Consider the following 24,510-nt stretch of genomic DNA (forward strand, 5'->3'; position numbering starts at 1 on the left):
GGTGATCTTAGGTGCCCATTTTCTAAGATGGCTGTCACAAACCCCGGAGAAAGAAATGCGAGTTCCACCCACTGAAGGCCACTGTTGTTCTGGGGGCCAGGGTAGGACGGGCCAAGGAGGGGGATTCCAAGGAGGAGATCGTCATGGGGAAGGGCCACCAGAGAGCTGACCCTAGGGGCCCACAGCTCAGCTCCACAGGTGAAACCCCAGCCCCACACCATGCCAGAGCAGAGATTGCTGGTGGCAGGAAGTGTGGGCCCGCGCCCCACCCACCACCGTCAGACACCGGAAGTGGCCGTTGCTGGGGCGCGCGAGGAACGAACTCGGCTGTGAGGACAGCCTGTGTGGACCAAGGTAAGGAAAGGCATCCCAGGGCACCCCTGAACAATTCCTCTTTTGCGTACTGGCATACCTTCACCTTCTAATATCCCGTTTTCAGTTTTCTGCCGGTGGCCTTCGGCCTTGTGGACTCTTCAGTGCAGCTGTTTTGGCTACCAGCCGGTTCCACGGCATCATCCGCTCGAGGGCCTCCTTGGCGCCTTTTCTACGTTCTTTTTAAGTTAACCACCTACCCCACCTCCTCTTATTTAGTCTCATTGATTAAATCTGCTGTGAGTGTTGTTGTTGTTGTTGTTGTTTAAAGCAAGAAAAATGATTCTTTTACCAAGGCCCGGAAGAAAAATGATTCTTTTACTAAGGCCCAGAATTCTGTTAAGCGTTTAACCAGTAGCCGCCGACTATATCCATCCGCTACACCTGATTGCTTCCGCGTAGTTTGCCGGTTTCACCGGGATCTAGGGAAAAGGTAAAGAATCCCCTTTTAACACTTTGATGCGGAAGATACGTAAAACGGACATGGATAAGTGATGTTAACTGTGAATTCCAGTTCCCCTAGTGTCCTGTAATTCGTCCTTTTGTCTGGGAAGAATAGGTTGGCTTCCTACAAGCTGCTGAATCTGGTGCTCATCACCCACGTAAAATCAAAAAACATACTTCTAAACTCTTATTTTTAATGAAAAAGTATTAAGTAACTACATGTAAGTGAGACAAAAAGACGGCCTTGGTAAAAGAATCATTTTTCTTGCTTTAAACAACAACAACACTCACAGCAGATTTACTCAATGAGACTAAATAAGAGGAGGTGGGGTAGGTGGTTAACTTAAAAAGAACATAGAAAAGGCGCCAAGAAGGCCCTCGAATGGATGATGCCGTGGATGATTTCTTGATCCAAAACATAAACATGAAAAATATTTTTAAGACAAATTTGCTAATGATTGTCATTAACAAATGGGCTCTGCAGCAAAAAACTAGAGTTCTGGCCGATTACTTGTATTTCCTATTATAGGTTCCACCGCTGCTTATGTCATAGAATGGGGGGGTGAGGAGTGTAGAATTGTATGAGAGGCCACATGAGAGCATGCTCTAGAGACAGTAAGACCCTTTTCAGAAGTCTCCTATGGGGACGGTTTTATATACATTAGGTTTTTCCCACAATAATTTATTTAGTCTCAGTGCTCAGTAGAAGAGATTTCTAATAGAAGAGGATTCAAACTATGAAACCATTTCTCTTTTAATCTTTCACATTCCTGTTACAGATTTGTTCTCTTGTGACTCTGTTATACATAATATGGACAGTTCTTAAGCCTTAACATTGAAAAGTTTTCCCTCAGTGCATAGAGGGAATGAGTATTAATTGGAGAAGCTTAAAGTACTGCGACTTTCGCACTGAAGACTTGGGGGAGAGGAGGTGAAGCATCACTAGAAAAAGGGACAATGTCAGTGTGGCCCTTCCTGGTCATGTTTAAGAAAAGTCATGAAAATAGTCAACTCACGTTTCTGAGCATATTGGAAAGGTGAAGTATATTCTGTCAATGGTTTCCAGCATTTCCATGTCCTAGAGAGGAGCAAGACTGGTAACCTGCCTATCTGTATTTTTAAGAACCCGAGAGGAAAGATTTATAATAAAACACTGCTTTTATGTTTGCATATAAGGGTTTTTTTGTTTTGTTTTTTTTAAAGACAGGATCTCACTCTGTTGTCCAGGCCAGAGTGCAATGGCGTGAACCTCAAAACTCCTAGGCTCAAGTGATCCTCCTGCCTTTGCCTCCTGAGTAGCTGGGACTACAGGCACATAGTCCTGGCATGGCTAAGGTTTTTTTTTTTGCTTATAGAGACACTGGCTTTGTTCCCAGGCTAGTCTCAAACTACTGGCTTCAAGTGATCCTCCAGCCTCAGCCTCCCAAAGTCCTGGGATTACAGACGTGAGAGTGACCACTCCCAGTCCTTATGCATAAGTTTAAATAACAGTATTTTCCTGATCTTGACTTGCCCCCTCTAATGTTAAATATTAATATTTACATTATAATCAATAATATTATATTAATAGTATCAAGCCCTAACAGATACTAAACAGTGACAGGCACTTAAGTAATAGCACCTAAGGTAGACATTTTGTCACCCAAATACAGCTTAAATTTGAACTATAGGAGTCATATTTAGTTTTCCTTAACTATTTGGTAGGCCCTAGAATTTTTTCCAAGAATGTGAATTCGACCATGATGTTAAAATGATTCCAAGAAGAATGCTTTAAAGAAAAGAAAATAATGGAGGGAGTGGGGAGAGTAAGGGTTTCTTATATTGAACTTGGGTAGTTTCTGTTCCAGAAGTGACTCCACCTGTTAGGGTTACCCTTTGTTACATTTTTATTTCTGATTCCCTGAACTCACTTTTGTTTTTTCCAGCACTTGGATTCAGCTCCTTCAGTTCCAACATGGAAGAAACTTACAGTATGTACTCCTTGTTGTTTTTAGAAAATAAGTTAAATCGTTTGCATATAGTTTTATATCGGACAAGACTTTTAGCGTACTGGGAAAAAGTTGGAATACTCCCCAACTGCTGAGGAGGAAAAGTCTGTATGGTATTGCCCAAATTTGAAATAAGATACTTGAAAATTAAGAGGTATGAGAAGTCATAAAGTTTTGAAAAGGCCACAGTTAGGACACGTTTGTTAAACTATATTAAACGAGGCAGGACTTCAACTTCTCCTTGTATGTATGACACAGGGATAGTAACCTCTACTTTCTACTGTGAGGGGTAATATAGTATACTTAGATAATAGCGGTGATATACATTCGGTTTTTAGGATAAGAAATCTGGGAAGGATTCTTATTCTCAAGTGATCTAGGAACCTTAGATGGCCCAGGAAATCAAAGGGGAGCCAGCACCTGAATTATACAAAAGGGACTTGAAAAACCGTATATTACAACAGAGAAAATAGAACCTAGATTGATTAATTTTGCCCAAGTTTACATAGTAAGAGACAGAATCAGAACCAGAGTCCTCTATCTTGTTTATATCTAGTACCCTACATGATACCACAGACCTATGGTTTTTAGCGTCTGACTAAATTTGAGGAATATTGAATTTATGCCTGTGGATACAACTTGTCAATGGTATCTACTTTTTCTTCCTACTTTGCTGTCTTGTTCAGAATCTCATTATAATTAAAAATTCCAACTAAAGGATATTTCAGTCCCATTCTGCCCTCTAGGAAGAGTCCAGTGGAGAGCTGTATTTCCAAAATACAGAAACTACATAGAAATAATCTTTATTAAATATCTAGAACACAATCATTCTCAAACTTTAGTATGCAGCAGAATCACCTGGAAAGCTTGTTGAAACAGATTGCTGGGTCCCACTCCCAGAATTTCTAATTCAGAAGGTCTGGTATCTGTGAATTTGCATTTCTAACAAGTTACCAGCTGATGTTGATCTGAGGACCACACTTTGAGAAGAATCACTGATCTCTTATAAGGATCCCCTGCCCTTTAATTTTTCTCAAAGTTTTGGTTTTTTTCTTTTTTTTTTTTTTTTTTTTTTGAGACAGAGTCTTACTCTGTCACCCAGGCTGGAGTGCAGTGGTGCAATCTTGGCTCACTGCAACCTCTGCCTCCTGCCTCCTGGGTTCAAATGATTCTTCTGCCCCAGCCTCCCAAGTAGCAGGGACTACAGGCGCATGCCACCACGCCCAGCTAATTTTTTTTTTTTTTTTTTCTAAGTAGAGACAGAGTTCACCATATTGGGCAGGCTGGTCTTGAACTCCTGACCTTGTGATCCGCCCACCTCGGCCTCCCAAAGTGCTGGGATTACAGGTGTGGGCCACTGCACCCAGCCTTCTTAAAGTATTTTTACTTAAGATGTGAAATTACTGAGCCAGTTGCGATGGGGCTCATGCCTGTAATCCCAGCTGCTCAGGCAGCTGAGGCAGGAGGATCACCTGAGCCCAGGAGTTAGAAGTTACAGTGAGCTATGATCACACCACTGCACTCCAGGCTCAGTGACAGAGCAAGACCCTGTCTTTTTTTTTTTTTTTTTTTTTTTTTTTGAGAAGGAAGCTCACTCTGTTACCCAGTCTAGAGTGCAATGACAATCTCAGCTCACTACAACCGCTTCCTTCCAGGTTTAAGTGATTCTTCTGCCTCAGCCTCCCAAGTAGCTGGAACTGTAGGCACATGCCACAACGCCCAGCTAATTTATTTATTTATTTATTTTTGAGACGGAGTTTCGCTCTTGTTGCCCAGGCTGGAGTACAATGGCACAATCTCGGCTCACTGCAACCTCTGCCTCATGGGTTCAGTGATTCTCCTGCCTCAGCGTCCTGAGTAGCTGGGATTACAGGCATGTGCCACCACACCTGGCTAATTTTGTATTTTTAGTAGAGACGGGGTTTCACCATGTTGGTCAGGCTGCCAGCTAATTTTTACATTTTTAGTAGAGATGGCCATGTTGGCCAGGCTGGTCTTGAACTCCTGGCCTCAAGTGATCCACCCACGTCGGCCTCCCAACGTGCTGGGATTACAGACATGAGCCACTGTGCCTGGTCAACCCTGTCTCTTAATAAGAAAAAAAGAAGGCCCGGCACGGTGGATCACACCTGTAATCCAAGCACTTTGGGAGGCCAGAGTGGGTGGATTGCAAGGTCAAGAGATTGAGACCATCAGTGGCCAACATGGTAAAGCCCCATCTCTCTATTAAAAATACAAAAATTAGCTGGGCATGGTAGCGCACACCTGTAATCCCAGCTACTCAGGAGGCTGAGTCAGGAGAACCACTTGAACCCAGGAGGCAAAGGTTGCAGTGAGCTGAGATTGCACCACTGCCTGGCAACAGAGCAAGACTTTGTCTCAAGAAAAAAAATAAGAATGTGAAGTCCCTTTATGGTGTGTGTGTGTGTGTATATATATATATATACACACACACACACATATTCTTGGAAGCATACTACTATTACATTAGAAAACATCTCCCCTTTCTGTCTCTCAGTTCTTTGTTACTTTTTTCAGCCACATTTTTTTTTTTACATATCCCTGGGAGTGTGTTGGAAATGAGCAATCTGAGGCCTTATCTCAGACCTTCTGAATCAGAATCTGCACTTTAACGCAGTCCTTAAGTGATGTAGCACCTGCAGAGTAAGCTAAACTTTGAGAAACACTGCCTTAAGACTATACTTGACCTTTTTCCCAAATTGACCTGGCTTTCCAAGTTAATCTTGTAGATTCCTGAAGATCTCTGTCTTCTCTCTTTGGACTCTACCTCTTAGCTGATGATACTTTTGTCAGGCCTAGTTCCTTATTTCCATGAAATTTCCTCCATTTCTCACCATGGGTTCTGGGCCCTACCCAAATCTAAGGACAGCTGAGTCTGTGCTTTTAGAGGAAGCTTGTCAAATAGACCTACTTTGTTTTCCAAAGTACGTTATATTCCCAGGAAGTCAGACAAAAATTTTTAGAGCAGTTTGTTAGTATTTATTAAAATGCACAGACATTTCAATGCAATGCTCTTAGGTGTTTATCCAAGAGAAATACTCATACATTTGCCAGGCATGGTGGCTTATGCCTGTAATCCCAGCACTTTGGGAGGCTGAGGCGGGCAGGTCACAGGAGGCCAGGAGTTCAAGACCAGCCTGACCAACATGGCGAAACCCTGTCTCTACTAAAAATACAAAAAGTTAGCCAGGCACGCCTGTAATTCCAGTTACCTGGGGGGCGAAGGCACAAGAATCACTTAAACCTGGGAAGTGGAGGTTGCAGTGAGCCAGGATCACACCACTGCACTCTTTAGCCTGGGCAACAGAGTGAGACCCTGTCTCAAAAAAAAAAAAAAAATACTCATACATGCACAAAGAAGAAGAAACCAGATTGTTAGTCACAGCATTGTATATTATAGTAAAAGCTGGCCTGGGCATGGTGGCTCACACCTGTAATCCTAGCACTTTGGGAGGCTGAGGCTGGTGGATCACCTGAGGTCAGGAGTTCAAAACCAGCCTGGCCATTCTCTACTAAAAATACAAAAAAAATAAGCCAGGCATGGTGGTGGGCACCTGTAATCTTGCCTACTTGGGAGGCTGAGGCAAGAGAATCACTTGAACCTGGGAAGCGGAGGTTGCAGTGAGCCTCAAGATTGCACCATTGCACCCCAGCCTGGACAAGAACAAAACTCTGTCAAAACAAATAGTAAAAACTGGAAACAACCTAAATGTCCATTAATAAGAAAATCAATTAAAAATTTGGTACATCCTGCAACCTCATGAGACAACGTGAACCAGAAAAAAGAAAAATAATAAAAAATTTGGTACATCCATATGAAGCAATGAAGTATTGCTTACATGTACTGATATGGAAGGAACTCCAAGACACATTAAGCAAAAAGAAAAGAAAGCAAATTGCAAGATAGACGATACAGGAAATACTGTCACATGCTATAGCATGGATAAACCCTGAGGACCTTAGGCTAAGTGAAATAAGCTAGTCACAAAAAGAAAAAGACGGAGGTTGGGGGATTGGAGAGGAATAGCATTAAGAGAAACACCTTAGCATTAAGCAAACCACCATAGCATGTGTATACTTATGTAACAAACATGCATGTTCTGCACATGTACCCCAGAACTTAAAGTACAATAAAAATGACTATGATTTCATGTATATGATGTATCTAGTCAAATTCACCAAAACAAAAAGTAGAATGGTGGCTACCAGGAGCTGGAGGGCATGGAGAATGGAGAGTTGATTTTTAATGGGTATAGAGTTTCAGTTTAGTAAAATGAAAAACTTTTGGAGATTAGTTGCACAACAATGTGAATATATTAATACTTAACACTGTATACGCTGTATACTTAAAAATGATTAACATGGTAAATCTTACATGTGTTTTTATCACAATTAAAGATTTTTGTCCCAGCTACTCTAGGGTCTGAGGCATAAGAATTACTCGAACCCAGGGGATGAAGGTTGCAGTGAGCCGAGATCACACCACTTCACTCCAGCCTAGGCAACAGAACAAGACTCCGTCTCAAAAAAAAAAAAAAAAAAAGATTTTTAAATCAAAAAGAATTTTTTTTAATATAGAAAGCCAGGTTAAAGTTGACCTAAATTGCTGGAGACCAAAAAGTAAAGCATTACAATGAGAAGCTCTCATTATCAACTCCAACATATGCTACTATATGGGCAATGTAATATGTATGAATCATAAGGTACCATCCAGTGTGTCAGCTGCTGACATGGCCTAACATTTGCTAGTGATGGGAATGGATTAAATGAAGGGAAACTAACAGGAATTTCATCTGTAAACTCTCCCTGTTTGTCCTAAAGCTTCAGAAATATGAAAACATTGCTGGTCAAGAAGAGCCTCGTTGGCATAATAAGCCTACCTGTCCTTTAAGACTTTTCCTTCCTGTTCATTCCGTCCTTCAAGTCACCTTTCTGGCTCATTTGCATCACGATCATGGTTAGCAATTTATTCCATGTTTACCAGTCTTCCAGTGAAACTGTCTGTTTCAATTCCCCACTGACTTCTGATTTTCATAGCAGTCTCCTGGTTTATAAGCTTCTTATCAAATGTGAATTGTTTATCTTATTTCACTTTTATCATTGCCTTCAGGGGTGGCAAGAGCAATTTACTAGGTTGCCTCTTGTCTCATAATATACCAGAATGTGCTTAACCATTTAATTTCCCTTCCTTAACCAAACTTGTTAAAATTTGGGGTTCAGCCCGGGCATCTTGTATAGCCTAAGGGTTGTTTTAAATAGCATTTTATAGGTTAGGGGCTTTCTTTTACACAGCAGTTCCATATGTCTGCAGTTGTCTTAACCTCAGGAGGTTCTGTTTTTGTAGATTGTTCTATTTTTTTAGCTGGCAAATGTAATAGTCACTAGATTAAAGAATTCTGTATTTTGTTCTCACCTGTGTTCCAAAATATGAAAAGTTAAAACAGCCTGTCTGATAACAGTGTTAGTTTCATTTGAGAGGTAACTAGAATAACCAAGATCAGGAACTACTTATAGGAATAAGTTAAAGCAGGCAGATGAAAAAGAAATCATCTATCCACTAATATTTTTCAAGCTTCCATAGAACACATAACTGATACAGAGCAGTGCTTACCAACTTTTTTCATGTCATCATAGAACATATAACTGATATAGAGCAGTGCTTAACCAACTTTTTTCATGTCATGGGATACAAGTAATAGATGAAGATACTGGTGAAGGGGATTAACTACTCTCAACTTGCCTGTGGAGATGGGAGGTGGGGCTGTCTGGAACTTGCAGTGGGCCCCCAGATCAGTGTATTAGCACACCAGCTATCCATTTCAACTTCAGCATGCTGGCTGGGAGGCTCTGAATAGGCTAGCTAGAGAATAGGAATAACCCTGAATTAGCGCTTTTAGAAAAGAGGATGACATTTTATTTAACTTTGTTTTATAGTAAGAGTAACCATGAAAACAATATGTATGTTCAATTCAATATGAAACTGAGACTTAGCACCTGAGTTTTCTGGTTCTCCTGAACTTACTAAGATTCAGAAATATTTTAAATGTGTAGTCACTCTTTTTTTTAATCCAAGTTTTCTTTAGACCATATTGTTCTATTAGTACAGATTCTCTTGAAAAAAATCCAGTGTGCCTGGAATGCTGTAGTTTTATGAGGGCCTGCTATTGCTTTACTTACTGAAATACTTCTCCCTTTCAGCCGACTCCCTGGACCCTGAGAAGCTATTGCAATGCCCCTATGATAAAAACCATCAAATCAGAGCTTGCAGGTTTCCTTATCATCTTATCAAGTGCAGAAAGGTAGGGTGTTACTCTATAATTTGCTCTCTAACACCTTCTGAGTTCTTTTAAAAGGCCGTATTTTATAAACATCAAATGATTGTATCATAAATGTTTTAATCGATGGCCAGAATTATTTTGGGAATCCACCTCTGTTAAATACCAACATTTATAGAAAGGCATTTGTTCATTCCTTAGGATAATTTTTTTCTTGTTTTGGCTTTCTTTTCACTAACTAGTGACCCTTTATAAATGGTATCTCTAGAGTCTTTTCACCCCTTGTAAATAGGCTAATTTTTGCTAACAATGAGAAATCCCACCTATCTTGTAAATTTGATGTATTCATCGGCCTAATAAGGATTGGGTCCCGTAATTCACTTTTTCTGATTTTAGAAATTTTAGAGCTTGAACAGCTAGAAGTTAGCCCAAGAAAAATTATTCCTAAAAATAATTGTATCTCGGTCGGGCGTGGTGGCTCACGCCTGTAATCCCAGCACTTTGGGAGGCCGAGGCAGGTGGATCACGAGGTCAGGAGTTCAAGACCTAGTCAAGATGGTGAAACCTCACCTCTACTAAAAATACAAAAATTAGCTAGGCGTGGTGACAGGCACCTGTAATCCCAGCTACTCGGGAGGCTGAGGCAGAGAATTACTTGAACCTGGGAGGCGGAGGTTGCAGTGAGCTGAGATCGTGCCACTGCACTCCAGCCTAGGCAAAAGAGTAAGACTCCATCTCAAAAAAAAAAAAAATTTAATAACTTTATCTCCAAGTTTCAACAGTAAACATCTTTTTAAAAAAAATAAGGATTTTCTTTCTGGTCACTCTTTTATAAATTTAGCTGATATAAACTGCTTTAATGATGCATTAATTGAGACACTTTGACACTGTTGTTAGAATGCTGATACAGAAGCCAAAATTCTGCCAGAATTTATGCTTGGAAAATAATTGATATATTTAATCCAAACTGCATATAATTCAGGTTTAACATCCTTTAAAAAGTATTTCTTATATAATGTCTCTTTGTTATTTCTCCAGCTCCTTTTACTCTCTAGAGCAAGGATCCCTTAACACTAAACCTAGATAATGTGGAACAGCAGATACCACTACAACATTGTCTCCTCTAGGCTCTCAGGCATTTCCTAAGTGGAGCCAAGTGGTGAAAAAGACACTATCATAACTCCCCTCTTCTAGTGTTCTTAATCTTTGGCCACAAAACTTTTGTATTGAATGCCTGATATTACTTAGGAAAATGACACAGATGCCTGCAAGTTTCTCACTCCCATATATTTTTCTAGCCTTCTCCCTACTTCATATTATTTTTACTTTTTCTAGTTTCATTTATGACCTATCTATTTCTTTCTAATAAATTTCTTAATTGCTGGTATATATGCCATAGGATATGGGTGATACTAAACCCTTTGTTTTGTTTTAAAATAAGGAATTTGGTCAGCAAAGTAGACTCTATCATTTGGGTTTTTCCTTAGTGAAATAGCTGAAATAAAGGTCAAATTGTTCAGAGCTTCATTTCAGGCATCATTACTTTAAATAAGCATCACTGTGTTCATCTGAAAAATCATTGCTTTTCCTCTTCTGCGGCTCCCTTACAACAGCTATTTTCCAGCACTATTGTATTGCAATTGCAGGGGCACAACTGCAATGCAGACTAAGAGTGTGATTTAGTGTTACTATTCATCCTGAATATCGACTTTCAAAGACATCCAGAGAGCTCTCTCATTACAGGCTGTGCTGCCTGAATCTCGTGACTCTGAGAAATAAACAGGGAGGAAAGATGTCTTAACTCTGCATAAAGCACTTAAACGCCAGTATCTGTGTTATCAGTCTCTACAGTCATAACAAAAAGACTTATGTTTTTTATGATGATTTTGAAGTAATTGTCTATATAAACGGTAAATAATTCCCACTTAGTTTTGTACTATGTGTGCGCTTGTAGTTAAGCCAGGAGTTTATTGAGGAATTTTAGAGGAGGCATTTATAGAACAAGGCTTAACTACTCCCCTTTGACTTTAAGAGATCCAGAGAACTGACAGATCCCTTAATTTTGGTTCCACAGAATCATCCTGATGTTGCAAGCAAATTGGCTACTTGTCCTTTCAATGCTCGCCACCAGGTTCCTCGAGCTGAAATTAGTCATCATATCTCAAGCTGTGATGACAGAAGTTGTATTGAGCAAGATGTTGGTAAGACTCACTACCTCACATGTTTCAGTAGAGGAGGTTATCTCCTTCAGATTTGTATTATGCTACGTTGTCAGCTTGATTTTTGGCTTCTATTGTTTCAGAAGAACAATACTTTTCCACCTTTGAGATTTGTATCATAGCAGCAATAGGTTGTCAGATTGTATGTGTCAGACTGTTTTCTGAACAGTCTGGTTCATTTTACTAATAATTCATCTAAAAATAAATTTTTTTTTTTTTTTTGAGTCGGAGTTTCGCTCTTGTTACCCAGGCTGGAGTGCAATGGTGCAATCTCGGCTCACCGCAACCTCCGCCTCCTGGGTTCAGGCAATTCTCCTGCCTCAGCCTCCAGAGTAGCTGGGATTACAGGCACGCGCCACCATGCCCAGCTAATTTTTTGTATTTTTAGTAGAGACAGGGTTTCACCATTTTGACCAGGATGGTCTCGAGTCTTGACCTCGTGATCCACCCGCCTCAAAAATAAATATTTTATTGCCATAAATGTGGTAAACATTTTCGTTTCTGCTTCTTTCTTCTATTAGCAAAGAGATAATCCCTCTGTTTAGCTTTTGTGCTATCCATTTTTCAGAAATAAAGACCCAACAGGCTACCCTGCAACCTTTTAAGCTCCTAGTCCCTTTGAACACAATAACTTGGCAGTATCCCTTTCTTATGTCCAATCTTTATTGTCGTGCAGTCAACCAAACCAGGAGCCTTAGGCAAGAGACTCTGGCTGAGAGCACATGGCAGTGCCCTCCTTGCGACGAAGACTGGGATAAAGGTGAGCTGCCTCTACATCTTTTTCTTCACAATGTCTAAATCTCAAGTCATTTGCTTAAGACAGAAGGGATATTTTCCTTTTTTATGAACATACTACGTTGTTCAGAATGCCTTATTATTTTTATTGGGCCCCAAAACGAGCACATTTGTATCACTGTACAGACACGTGGAACAGCCGATCCCTCTTGATTGGAAAAAGCACTTTGCATCTGTTTTTTTCCATAAATTGTGTTGTACCATCTGTGTTTGATTGTTACTAGGCATGTTTATTATTATTTATGTCGCTTGTGTTTATATCCTTCAATTAAATCCTTGCTACTGTGTCACTTAGGCAGCGTACTTGATCAATTTTTACTTGCTTCTCCAAAACTTAGGTATATTATTTCCCATCTTATAATTTCAACTAACATGAACTGGTGTCTTAGCTAGTAGTACTACAAACTATGTTTTGCTTCCTTTGACAGATTTGTGGGAACAGACCAGCACCCCATTTGTCTGGGGCACAACTCACTACTGTGACAACAACAGGTAAATGAAATGAAATGGTCTTATCCCAGCACTGCTTCCCAAAAACACATCAGAGTGTTCTTGTTATCAAGAGAAGCCACCAGAGCATGAATTGACCACTTTTCTTTAATGATGTTCCTTGATGGTAGTTTAGATATTATTTTGGCATTTTTTTCATATTAGTTCTTGATTCATAAAAAGGTCATGCGCTTTGTGCTAATCATTAGGGATACAAAAATACATTATAGTTTAGCAAGGGAAACAGTGGTCCCAGACATTCATGTGTCTTAGTTATGTTGTTTTTTACTAGGTTTACTTTTTTTTTTTTTTTCTGAGACAGAGTTTTGCTCTTGTAGCCCAGCCTGGAGTGCAATGACATGATCTCGGGTCACTGCAACTTCCGCCTCCCAGGTTCAAGCGATTCTTCTGCCTCAGCCTCCCAAGCAGCTGGGATTACAGGCATGCACCACCACACCCAGCTAATTTTTTGTATTTTTAGTAGGGACAGGGTACCTCCATGTCAGTGAGGCTGGTCTCGAACTCCCAACCTCCAGTGATCTGCCTGCCTCAGCCTCCCAAAGTGTTGGGATTACAGGCGTGAGCCACTGCACTCAGCAGGTTTACATTATTTTAATGCTTTGAAAAAATTTCCCCACTATACCACTTGGATCATTTTTACTTTAGGTAACTAGTGTTAAGGAAAAGGTCGTCTTAAGAATTCTCTTTTTTTTTTTTTGAGACGGAGTTTCACAATTTTTGCCCAGGTGGGGGTACAATGGCACGATCTCGACTCACTGCAACCTCTGCCTCCCGGGTTCAAGCGATTCTTCTGCCTCAGCCTCCCGAGTAACTGGGATTACAGACATGTGCCACCATGCCAAGATATTTTTGTATTTTTAGTAGAAATGGGGTTTCTCCGTGTTGGTAAGACTGGTTGCAAACTCCCGACCTCAGATGAGCCGCCCGCCTCAGCCTCCCAAAGCGTTGGGATTACAGGCGTGAGCCACCGCACCCAGCTAAAAATTCTTTATTTGAGATTGGAAAATCCAGAGTACCTATTAGGAAAGAATATGCATCTCTTCTTCCCACTGATTTTGTATCTAATTTTTTTTTTTTTGGAGAGACAGGGAATCTGTCAACCAGCCTGGAGTGCAATGGCATGATCATGGCTCACTGCAGGCTCTACCTTCTGGGCTCAAGCGATCCTCCTCCCCTGGGCCTCTCAAATAGCTGGGACTATAGGGACTCACCACCACACCTAGCTAATTCTTTATTAATAGTAGAGGCAAGGTCTCACTATGTTGCCTAGGCTAGTCTCAAAATCCTGGCCTCAATTAATCCTACCCCCCTTGGCCTCCCAAAGTGTTGGGATTACAGGCCTGAGCCATCATGCCCAGCTCTAAAACTATAAGATTTCTGGCCAGGCACAGAGTAGCTCATACCTGGAGGCCAAGGCAGGAGGATCGCTGAGGCCAGGAGTTCAAAATCAACATGAGCAACACAGTGAGATCCTGTCTCTACAAAAAAAATATTTAAAAACAAAATAAGCTGGGCATGGTGGTGGATGCCTATATATAGTCCCAGCTACTTGGAAGGCTGAGACCAGAGGATCACTTAAGCCCAGGAGGTCGAGGTTGCAGTGAGCCATGATTGTGCCACTGCACTCCAGCCTGGTTTACATAAAGAGTCCTTGCAAATAAATAAGAAAGAATTAAACTATTTCTCATTACCACCATTACTGCTACCTTGGAAGATCAAATTTCAAACCCAAATGAAATTATTTCTGGTTTAGGAAATAAAGGAATAAGAGGCTAGACTTCACTTTTTTCCCCAAATAGAATGCTTATCAAGTTTTTATTTTTTAACTATTGAGGTCAGTAAATAATTTTAAGTGTATACTATTTTATGTGCACCAAGATAGAAAAACTTAAAATGAATGCAGTTGGCTACAACTTTTAATTTTACCTCAGTTGAAGATTTGCTGCTTTTGGTTTGGTTGTCTTAGCACTTTATTTTATGTCTTATGTTTATTGAGTGAGTTGATGAGCCTGTCATACAGCTGAACAGTAGATGGCATTGCTGTTTATCTCAATTTCTAGAAAATGAAAATGGTTAGACCCATCTTAATGCCTGTACAGAACAGGGAGCTTTCCAGAGAAGTAAGTGGTAATCATTCTAATTGCCGGAACGTTTTGATGGAAATGTGTTTACATTTCAGATGAATGTAGGTGGTGGTTTTTCCCCAAATTACAAAAAACACATCTTGATTATCTTACGTGTGTCTGCTTGAATGATACTGATCTGCCAACATAGCTAAATTCATCTTTTTGCAGCCCTGCAAACAACATAGTTATGGAACATAAGAATAACCTGGCTTCAGGCATGCGAGTTCCCAAATCTCTGCCGTATGTTCTGCCATGGAAAAACAGTAAGTGAAATGGAGGCAAAATAGTTTTACTCTTTCTATTGTGCTAGATACAATTGATCTTGATTATTCAGACGTGTTCAGTCTGAAGACCTTGTACTTCCATGACCCTTAAAGTGAATGTCTCCTTAAATTGTATTCCATAAGCACTCTACTCAGTTCACCCTACTGATCCTAGATTAGGAAATCAGCAAGAAATTATGGACAGGAATGTATGTATAAGATCACAGAAGCCAAAAGAATATTTTCAAGATGGGATGACCACCAACATCAAATATCACGAGAAAAATTGGGAGCCAATAAAAAGGCTGATGATTTGGACCAGGAGGAAGCCATCCCTGATTTTTTTCAAGGCATAATACCAGTAGGGAATTGGGATCAGAAATTGGATTGTGAGGACTGAAAACGAAATGAGTATAGAGAGAAAATGAAAGTCATAAGTCATAGGAACCAGCATAAAGAATGGTATTCAGATGTCCTCCCTAGACTTCAGAGGTCATGCTGAGTAAACAAGGACTACGTTTGTCTCCCATCCAAGTACTGACTAGGCCCAACCCTGCTTAGCTTCCGAGATCAGATGAGATGGGACACGTTCAGGGTGGTATGGCTGTAGACAGGGACTACATTTGTATCTTATTACCCTCATAATGAAATTTCCACATAGGGAACACCCAAGATACTGTCATTTTTACTTAATATAAACTTTTCTTTTCCAATGTTGCCCACAGATTCAGATTCTCTTTATTTCAGTCTTTGCTACTGCTTGAGCTAATTTTTAGGTGGCTAGAGGATTCACTTTAAAACATTTCTCTTTGGATACTTCCATTTCCCAAAAAACGAAGTCACCAAATTATATGCCAAACAGCTTGATAGGCGAGGGTCTATTTTCTTTTCCCATGCTTTTGAATGAAATCTGATTACTAATATTAAATTCTTCTACTTTTATAGTATAATTCAGTATACCCAGGAATAAGTCATTTGTGTTTAGTAAGAATAGGGGATGGAGTGAATTTCAATTGGCATGGTGTATTTATTTTGAAATATTTCTACTTGTAGATGGAAATACACAGTAACTGAATACCTATCTCATCAAGTAAGTGTTTCAGCTTTATTTCTCTATCTCTTCATATGGTAGCAAGATTTAACTGGACATAAAGCAATTTGGGTCCAATTTTCTTTCAGATTATGGTACCAAATTAAAGCTTTGTGTGTGCATGTGTTTTTTAAGTATATAGCCTCTGTTATGGCTTTACACGCTAATGAATAGGCATCTACTGGTTAAATTAGAATTCTGTTAACATGCCAAGTTGTTTTCTCTAACATTAGTACACATTGCCTTCTTTTTTTTTTAATCAAAGTTGCATTCTAGATCTATCACGCCTCTTTTAATGGACTGAGATTAATCAGACAGCTGTGCTTCATTGCTCTGCCATTCATTCCCTGTGCAGTACAGTTTAATACTCATCAAAAAATTCATACTCTTTTTAATGAGCACTTAAAAGTTTTGTGTTTCTGGCCGGGTGCAGTGGCTCGTGCCTGTAACCTCAGCACTTTGGGAGGCCGAGGTGGGCAGGCCACTTGAGGTCAGGAGTTCGAGACCAGCCTGGCCAACATGGTGAAACCCTGTCTCTACTAAAAATACAAAAATTAGCTGGGCATGGTGGCAAGTGCCTGTAATCCCAGCTACTCGGGAGGCTGAGGTAGGAGATTTGATTGAACCAGGAGGCAGAGGCTGCAGTGAGCTGAGATCGTGCCACTGCACTCCAGCCTAGGCCACAGAGTGAGACTATGTCTCAAAAATAAAATAAATTTTAAAAAATAAAAGTATTGAGTTTCTAAGAGTTTTACACTGTTGATCAAAATACCTGAGTATTTGATTTGGCAGAACCTCACAAAATCTGTATGAAGAGACCAAAATCTCTCTCACTTTTCACAGATGAAGCTTTTCCTTTAAGTTACCCATGTGCCTATGGCAGAGCCAAGTTTGAGTCTTCAAGTGTCGCCTTGGCTGAGGTTGCCCAGCCACATTGCTTTTGGCAAAGGGAATGTTGCAAAGGCTGAGAATGAGATCATATCCCAACTGTTTTGCAGTTAGTAGGCCCTCAGTGAATATTTATTGAATTAATGAATAATTGGCCTCTTGCATTCCAGTCTGTTCACTCTCTCTGAACAGTGAAGTAGATAAATCTTTGAGTTAGTTTCATTTTGTGGTAAGACTGATTTTCTTCTGGTAAGAAGAAGAAAAGAGATGCTAAAAGTTAACATCCCTTAGCTATAGACAATAATACTTATCTAGGTACCAGCCATTTTTCCTAGTAGATTCTGACGTCAAATTGTTAAATACATTTGAAAGCCAGAAAATGGGATTTAGTCCCCAAAGGAAAAGAAATACAACAGCACTGGGGTGCATCAGAAAAGGATATACTGAGTATGGTGGTATGCACCTGTCATTCCAGCTACTTGAGAGGCTGAGACAGGAGGATCACTTGAGCCCAGGAGATCAAGGATATAGTACACCATGACTGTGCCTGTGAATAGCCACTGTACTCTAGCCTCAGCAACATAGTGAGACCTTGTCTCTTAAACAAAAGCAGGGAGGGCTGGCCACTGTGACTCACACCTGTAATCCCAACACTTTGGGAGACCAAGGCAGAAGGATTGCTTGAGCCCAGGAATGTAAGACCAGCCTGAGCAACATAGTGACCCTGTCTCTAAAAACAAGGGGGGATTGGAAGAGAAGCATACATTGAGCAGACCTGGATAAATGGTGAACTTTCAGTTCCTCTCCAATATGCTATACAAGATGTCTAGCGATCAAACAATATAAATAGCTGTCTAGTAAAAATGGCTACTCTAAGATGAAAACCTAGGAGAAATTTCTGTGTCTGTAACTTAAGACCAGACCCATTTCACTTTTAGAACTTAACTCTTTGTGGTTCAACTCCTTACACACAAGAAATTTATTTTCCTGTGTAACTCCTGAGGAATCAGAAAAATAGGTTAGATAAGAATCCTTAAGCAGCCACAGACCTTATCATCTTAAAAATGAAGGGTTTTTTTGTTGTTTTGTTTGAGATGGAGTCTCACTCTCATCACTCAGGCTGGAGTGCAGTGGCACCATCTCGGCTCACTACAACCTCCACCTTCCAGGTTTAAGCGATTCTCCTTCCTCAGCCTCCCAAGTAACTGGGATTACAAGCATGCGCCACCACACCAAGCTAAGTTTTGTATTTTTAGTAGAGACGGTGTTTTGTCACGTTGGTCAGACTGGTCTTGAATTCCTGACCTCAGGTGATCCACCTTGGCCTCCCAAAGTGCTAAGATTACAGGCGTGAGCCACCGTGCTCAGCCATGAAGTATTATTTTCAATGTCTGTTGTTGCAGAATTCTCTAGTTTCTTTTTTTTTTTTTTTTTTTTTTGAGACGGAGTTTCGCTCTTGTTACCCAGGCTGGAGTGCAATGGCGCGATCTTGGCTCACCGCAACCTCCACCTCCTGGGTTCAGGCAATTCTCCTGCCTCAGCCTCCTGAGTAGCCGGGACTACAGGCACGCGCCACCATGCCCAGCTAATTTTTTGTATTTTTAGTAGAGACGGGGTTTCACCATGTTGACCAGGATGGTCTCGATCTCTTGACCTTGTGATCCACCCGCCTCGGCCTCCCAAAGTGCTGGGATTACAGGCGTGAGCCACCGCGCCCGGCGAATTCTCTAGTTTCTTTGGAAGGATACAAAAGAAAAGATATGACTATGCCCTTAAGGAACGTAAGTGTGGGTGAAATGTTTTTGAATGTACATACATGACAAGGGTCTGTTCACTTAGCACTTAATGTGCTTTATCCTATTTGTTTTTATCAACAACTCCACTTTTTACTAGACAAGCACCTCAGAAGCAGGTAATACCATACTAATTTTTGTCCCCAGTGTACATTGTAAAAGCTCAAAAACTTTTTGAACTATAAGTAAATACAGTATGTGAAAAAAAGATCAAGATAAGTTAATTGGAGTTAATCAGTTGTCTGAATGAGCCAACTGCCTGCTGTTCTCCTCACTTGCGAAACTCTTGACACAGGAGTGTACATTGATTTCTGTATAGAATGTTTTTAATTCCGTTAACAAGTTTCTCTGTGCTCAGTGGTACTAAAGAGCTAAGGGCCAGAAGGTAGTTGGTGTTCTGCCATTAACAACAGCAGATTTCTCCGGCAGACCAAGATAATTTAATTGGTTATAGTTGTGTGGCCCATTGTCCGATGTAGTTGGTGCTTTTTTCATTGAAAGGAACTGAGAACTGTTTTTCCTTCATTTACTTGCAGATGCCAGACCTTAGAAGACTCTTGCTTCTTCCTGCTCCAGTGGGTTCTTCATTTTCCTCCATCTAATTATAGAATGATAAACTCTGTGACTTTCTAAACTGACAAGTACAGTTTTTTCATCCCCCTCTTGAATCCTCATTTGATACAAGAACCTTCATACTCAGAAGCTTTCAAATAAACCTGTGATATAGATAGCTTAGTAGTTTGGTCAAGTACCTGCAGCCCCAAGATCGGAGATCACGTCCAATTCCACATTAATGAAACATAATGATTTAAAGTTTTCTTATAGGATCTAGCTAAAATACACAGGAAACTTGGGTTAGAAAAAGTAACTGTGTATTTGCGTTCTCTGACACACATGGACCAAATTCTTTGTAGTGTTTAGAGCAGTGGACATTTTCTGATCAGTGCATCTGTTTATCCAGTCTATGAGATATTGATAACATTTACGCAGCAAAATACTCCATTCTTGTTTATAACTTTCAGGACATCTTACTGCCTGTTTCCAACCTAGGGTAGTTTTGTTTTATTTATCTTCCCACATTCCAGCTAGAAATTGTACTAGCTGTCAGTCTAAGTGTGGATTATGTCAGAATTAAGATTGGAATGGAGGGGAGGAAGTCTGTGGAGAAGAGATTGGCTTTCCACCTGTATGTGAAATTTGATTAAGCTTCAGAGCTTAAATGTGTAAAGGCCTTGCTGACCACCCTGGGATATGTGTGTAACGACTTAAATTTCTGAAACACCCAAAGCTCTGGCTATCCTAGCATCTTATGGGCCCTTAAAAGGAGACTTTATAATTTCCTCAGACCAATTTTTGTTTGTTTGGATTATTTTGGGGTTTTGTGTGGTTTTTATCACGTTAAGTTTGGTTTTAAAAGTGTCTGGTATCAGGGGAGGGATTTGGGATCTGGTATAGATGGGGACTTGCATAAAGTATGCTGACAAACATTTCCGAAAAAGATCTGCCTAGCATGGTTTGAAGATGACAGATAAAAAGGGGGAGTGGACTCCTGTAGAATACCTCCTTCCAAGACTTTTACACAAAACAGGATTCTCCCCCAATGAAGCAGAGCTGTTTATTTAGTTACAATCTTTAAAAACAGGTTCAGGATAAGACCCAGCACAATAGTATTTCTGCTTCCAGCTATGCGATCTTCCTAAGTAGGCTGTTTTTCCTGGAAAATGTAGTAGTATATTAAGGAGGAAAAAATATACCCAATTCTGGTCATCATTTATGTTTCTATATCAATCAGTATCTCACAACAACTTTAAAGACGTCATATTACTGAAAAATGCAAAACACTTTTTGATTTTATTTCGGCGATGACAAAACAAAACTGTCTATACTACACTTAGAACCTAGAACTCCTACCTAGTTTAGGAAAAACAAGTAGTGTGAGTTTCATTGCAAAGAATTAGCTACTTGAATACAACTCAACAGAGGAATTAAATAGAAATTTATTTATGGGGGGTGGGGAGTTGGGGAGAGATAGCATGGGGAGAAATGCCAGATATAGGTGATGGGGAGGAAGGCAGCACATCACACTGCCATGTGTGTACTTATGCAACAATCTTGCATGTTCTTCACATGTACCCCAAAACCTAAAATGCAATTTTAAAAAAATTGGAAAAAAGAAAAATTAATTTATTCATGAGGCTCAGTGGCTCACACCTGTAACCCCAGCACTTTGGGAGGCCGAAGCAGGTGGATCACTTGAGGCCAGGAGTTTAAGATCAGCCTGGCAACATAATGAAACCCCACCTCCACTAAAAATAGCAAAAAATTAGCCAGGAATGGGGGTGGGTGTCTGTACCTACTCAGAAGCCTTGAGGCATGAAAATCGCTTGAACCCAGGAGCTGGAGGTTGAGCCAAAATTGCACCAGTGCACTCCAGCCTGGACAACAGAGCAAAACTCTTGTCTCAAAAAAGGGAAAAAAAAAAATAGTTACTTTGTGCTTCTTAAATATTTAAAGGATCAAGGTAAGCTAACATCTGTCATTCATGAAAAACCTCATTTTGTTATTTTAGGAAGACATTCCTTTGTTCATGACTACTAGGACTTAATCACAAAACATCTGACCTTTTGGAGTGTGAATAGCACTCATTACAGGAGAGTGCCTGCCTGTGTTAATTTTGTTAGCTCACAAAATAGTTCTGTTTCTTTAGTAAACTAATGATTAAAGCTACCAAATTCTCTGGTCACAAGTTTTTAAGGCCTAGGATTCACTATTCTAGATTTAGTTGGCTGGAAATTTTTGGAGATTCACAAAAACTAGTAAAAAGAAAATGGTTCTTAGGCCAGGCGTGATGGCTCACACCCGTAAGTAATCCCAGCACTTTGTGAGGCCAATGCGGGTGGATCACTTGACATCAGGAGTTCAGTATCAGCTGGCCAACATGGCAAAACCCCGTCTCTACTAAAAATACAAAAAAAAAAAAAAAATAGCCGAGTGTGGTGGGCAGGTGCCTGTAATCCCAGCTACTTGGGAGGCTGAGGCGGGAGAATTGCTTTAACCCAGAGGTGGAGATTGCAGTGAGCTGAGATAGCGCCACTGCACTCCAGCCTGGGCGACAAATTGAGACTCCATTTCAAAAAAAGAAAAGAAATGGTTCTTTACTACTTCTATGAGAAGTTGGGAGAGGAAGCTTGCTTATCTTTGGGACTTTTTTCAGAGGATATCCTTGCTTTAGAATGTGAACAATGGAAGGTAAACAGTTGAATATTCTGTCTCAGTTTCAGGTAAAGTCAAGTGTTACAATGCAGAGGTGTTTCAAAAGGTTAGCCCAGAGATCTAAGATTTGAGTCCTGCATTTTAGTCTCCTCCAGGGTTTCCATACTCTACCCCATGGAGAGGATTTGCTTTTTGGAAGATTGCCTTTCTCCATAGAGGTTCCACAAGTGCCATTGTGATTTGCAAATGCTCTCACCAGGAAAAAACAAATGGAGGTGGTAAGTGATGCTTAGGTCTTCTGTAGTTGTACCTGAGCTAAACAAGGAGAGTATCTGGACTTAATTTCAAATAATGCCCTTTCACCAGCGAGGTGAAACAGTAGCTGACTGTGTTTGTCTCTCAGACAAAATGTGTATACAGTATATACTGTACTGGCATAGGCAAAGACTTGAAGAGATAACATTATACTTATTTTTTACCATTTTAAAAGAGGCAGGTTGTAAAAAAGTAATTCATATACTGTATTTTAAATGATTAAACCTGGACTGGCCTTAGGAAAAAGAGACATCTAAGAAAACATACATTTTCATGTGCCAGTTCAATGGGTAGAATAAGGAAAAACTACCTAAATTTCATGAAGAAATACTATAACAACTGCTCATTCTTTTGACCATTGTCTTCCTGATACTGTTAAGGTTCAGAACATATTTACATCCTCCTTTACAGTGTTAGCCTCTTCAGAGACCACTGAAAACTCACTAACCTGTTACTTCATACTGCCCCTCGGCTGACCTTCCATTCCAGCCCCACTAAGGTCTGATAAATGCAAACCTGTGTACGAACAAGGCATTTGGCTTTTACACTGCAATTCACTGCCTGATCCAACTAATTTGACTTATAAACTTGTTAACAGGTCAGACAAAAATGAAATGTAAGATTGCTTATTAGCTAAAAAGAACAGCATCCTAAACAGTAACCCAAAGAACAGCTGTTGGTTAACAGATTTGCATTTGTGTTTACCTTAAAGACTGTTTTTGAGACAGAGTTTCACTCTGTCACCCAGGCTGGAGTGCAATGGCACAACCTCAGCTCACCACAACCTCTGCCTCCCAGGGTTCAAGTGATTCTCCTGCCTCAGCTTCCTGAGTACCTCACAAGTATGTGCCACCACGCCCAGCTAATTTTGTATTTTTAGTGGAGATGGGGTTTCTCCACGTTGGTCAGGCTGGTCTCAAACTCGTGACCTCAGGTGATCCCCCGCCTCAGCCTCCTAAAGTGCTGGGTTTACAGACATGAGCCACTGCGCCTAGCTTAAAGACTGTTTTATACGAAACTAAAATACTTCAAGAGACTTTGAGGAAACCTGACTTTGAGGAAACAAGTTGACAAGTTTAGTTGTTTTATATATGTAAGGAGGAAATCAGGTTTGAAAGCCACTGCTTATAGGCCAGGTACAGTGGCTCACGCCTGTAATTTCAGCACTTTGGGAGGCCAAAGCGAGTAGATCACTAGGTCAGGAGTTCGAGACCAGCCTGGCCAAGATGGTGAAACCCCATCTCTACTAAAAATACAAAAATTTGGCGAATTACTGTAATCCCAGCTACTTGGGAGGCTGAGGCAGGAGAAGCACTTGAACCCAGGAGGCAGAGGTTGCAGTGAGCCAAGATGACACCACTGCACTCTAGCCTGGGCGGCAGAGTGAGACTCTGTCTCAAAAAAAAAAAAAAAAAGAAAACTACTGCTTATGAACCCAACCATGCCTCTTAATTTTTATTAAAATACTTGTCACTGAAATAAAGTGTGTTGTTTCAAGTTTGTCTGTTTCAGTTCTATTGCCTCAGACCAGCATCCTGAATCCCCTTGACCCTCCCCCCGCCCCATTGTTCTGTCTCTGCTTTACCAATTCCCAAGTTGGGTGAAGCACACCATCTTTTACTCTATTCCTTCTAGGTTATCAAGCATAGTTACAGAAAATCATGTAGTTTTTGTGTGTGTCTGTGTGTTTTGAGACGGAGTCTCGCTCTGCTGCCCAGGCTGGAGTGCCGTAGTGTGATCTCGGCTCACTGCAACCTCCGCCTCCTGGTTTCAAGCCGTTCTTCTGCCTCAGCCTCCTGAGTAGCTGGGATTACAGGCATGAGCCACCACACCTGGTCTTGACTTCCTTGAGAAAGTACTGGTCATTAAACTTAACTTACTCTTTAACTCTTAACAGCATCTCTTTTTTTCCTTTATCTCAGAAGTATACTTCCCGCCAGGCGCGATGGCTCACACCTGTAATCCCAGCACTTTGGGAGGCCAAGGCAGGCAGATCACCTGAGGTCAGGAGTTCAAGACCAGCCATGCCAACATGGTGAAAACTTGTCTGCCAAAAATACAAAATAGCCAGACGTTGTGGTGCACACATCTAATCCCAGCTACTCAGGAGGCTGAGGCAGGAGAATCACTTGAACACAGTTGGCAGAGGTTGCAGTGAGCTGAGATCGTGCCACTGCACTCAAGCCTGGACAACAGAG

At 40.7% G+C, this 24,510-nt stretch overlaps 1 protein-coding gene across 1 annotated transcript; it reads left to right on the forward strand.

Annotated features, from left to right (window-relative positions):
• The first annotated feature begins 282 nt into the window (after positions 1-282).
• GTSF1 (gametocyte specific factor 1) lies at positions 283-19,518 on the forward strand. The gene is made up of 9 exons (XM_032291810.1): positions 283-354; positions 2,742-2,786; positions 9,024-9,124; positions 11,175-11,301; positions 11,996-12,079; positions 12,543-12,606; positions 14,919-15,013; positions 16,067-16,103; positions 19,321-19,518. Exons 2-8 carry the CDS (start codon positions 2,771-2,773, stop codon positions 16,081-16,083), a joined length of 504 nt encoding a protein of 167 aa, XP_032147701.1. The 5' UTR covers positions 283-354; positions 2,742-2,770; the 3' UTR covers positions 16,084-16,103; positions 19,321-19,518.
• Positions 19,519-24,510: the final 4,992 nt, after the last annotated feature.

Source organism: Sapajus apella, unplaced genomic scaffold (assembly GCF_009761245.1).
Source record: "Sapajus apella isolate SASKATOON/1434 unplaced genomic scaffold, GSC_monkey_1.0 scaffold2, whole genome shotgun sequence".
Classification (NCBI taxonomy): Eukaryota; Metazoa; Chordata; class Mammalia; order Primates; family Cebidae; genus Sapajus; species Sapajus apella.

Bases quoted from the DNA above. Each gene is read 5' to 3' on its own strand.
- GTSF1 (XM_032291810.1), top strand. The intron at 9,125-11,174 runs GTAGGGTGTTAC...TTGGTTCCACAG, and splicing joins ATCTTATCAAGTGCAGAAAG to AATCATCCTGATGTTGCAAG. The intron at 12,607-14,918 runs GTAAATGAAATG...ATCTTTTTGCAG, and splicing joins CACTACTGTGACAACAACAG to CCCTGCAAACAACATAGTTA.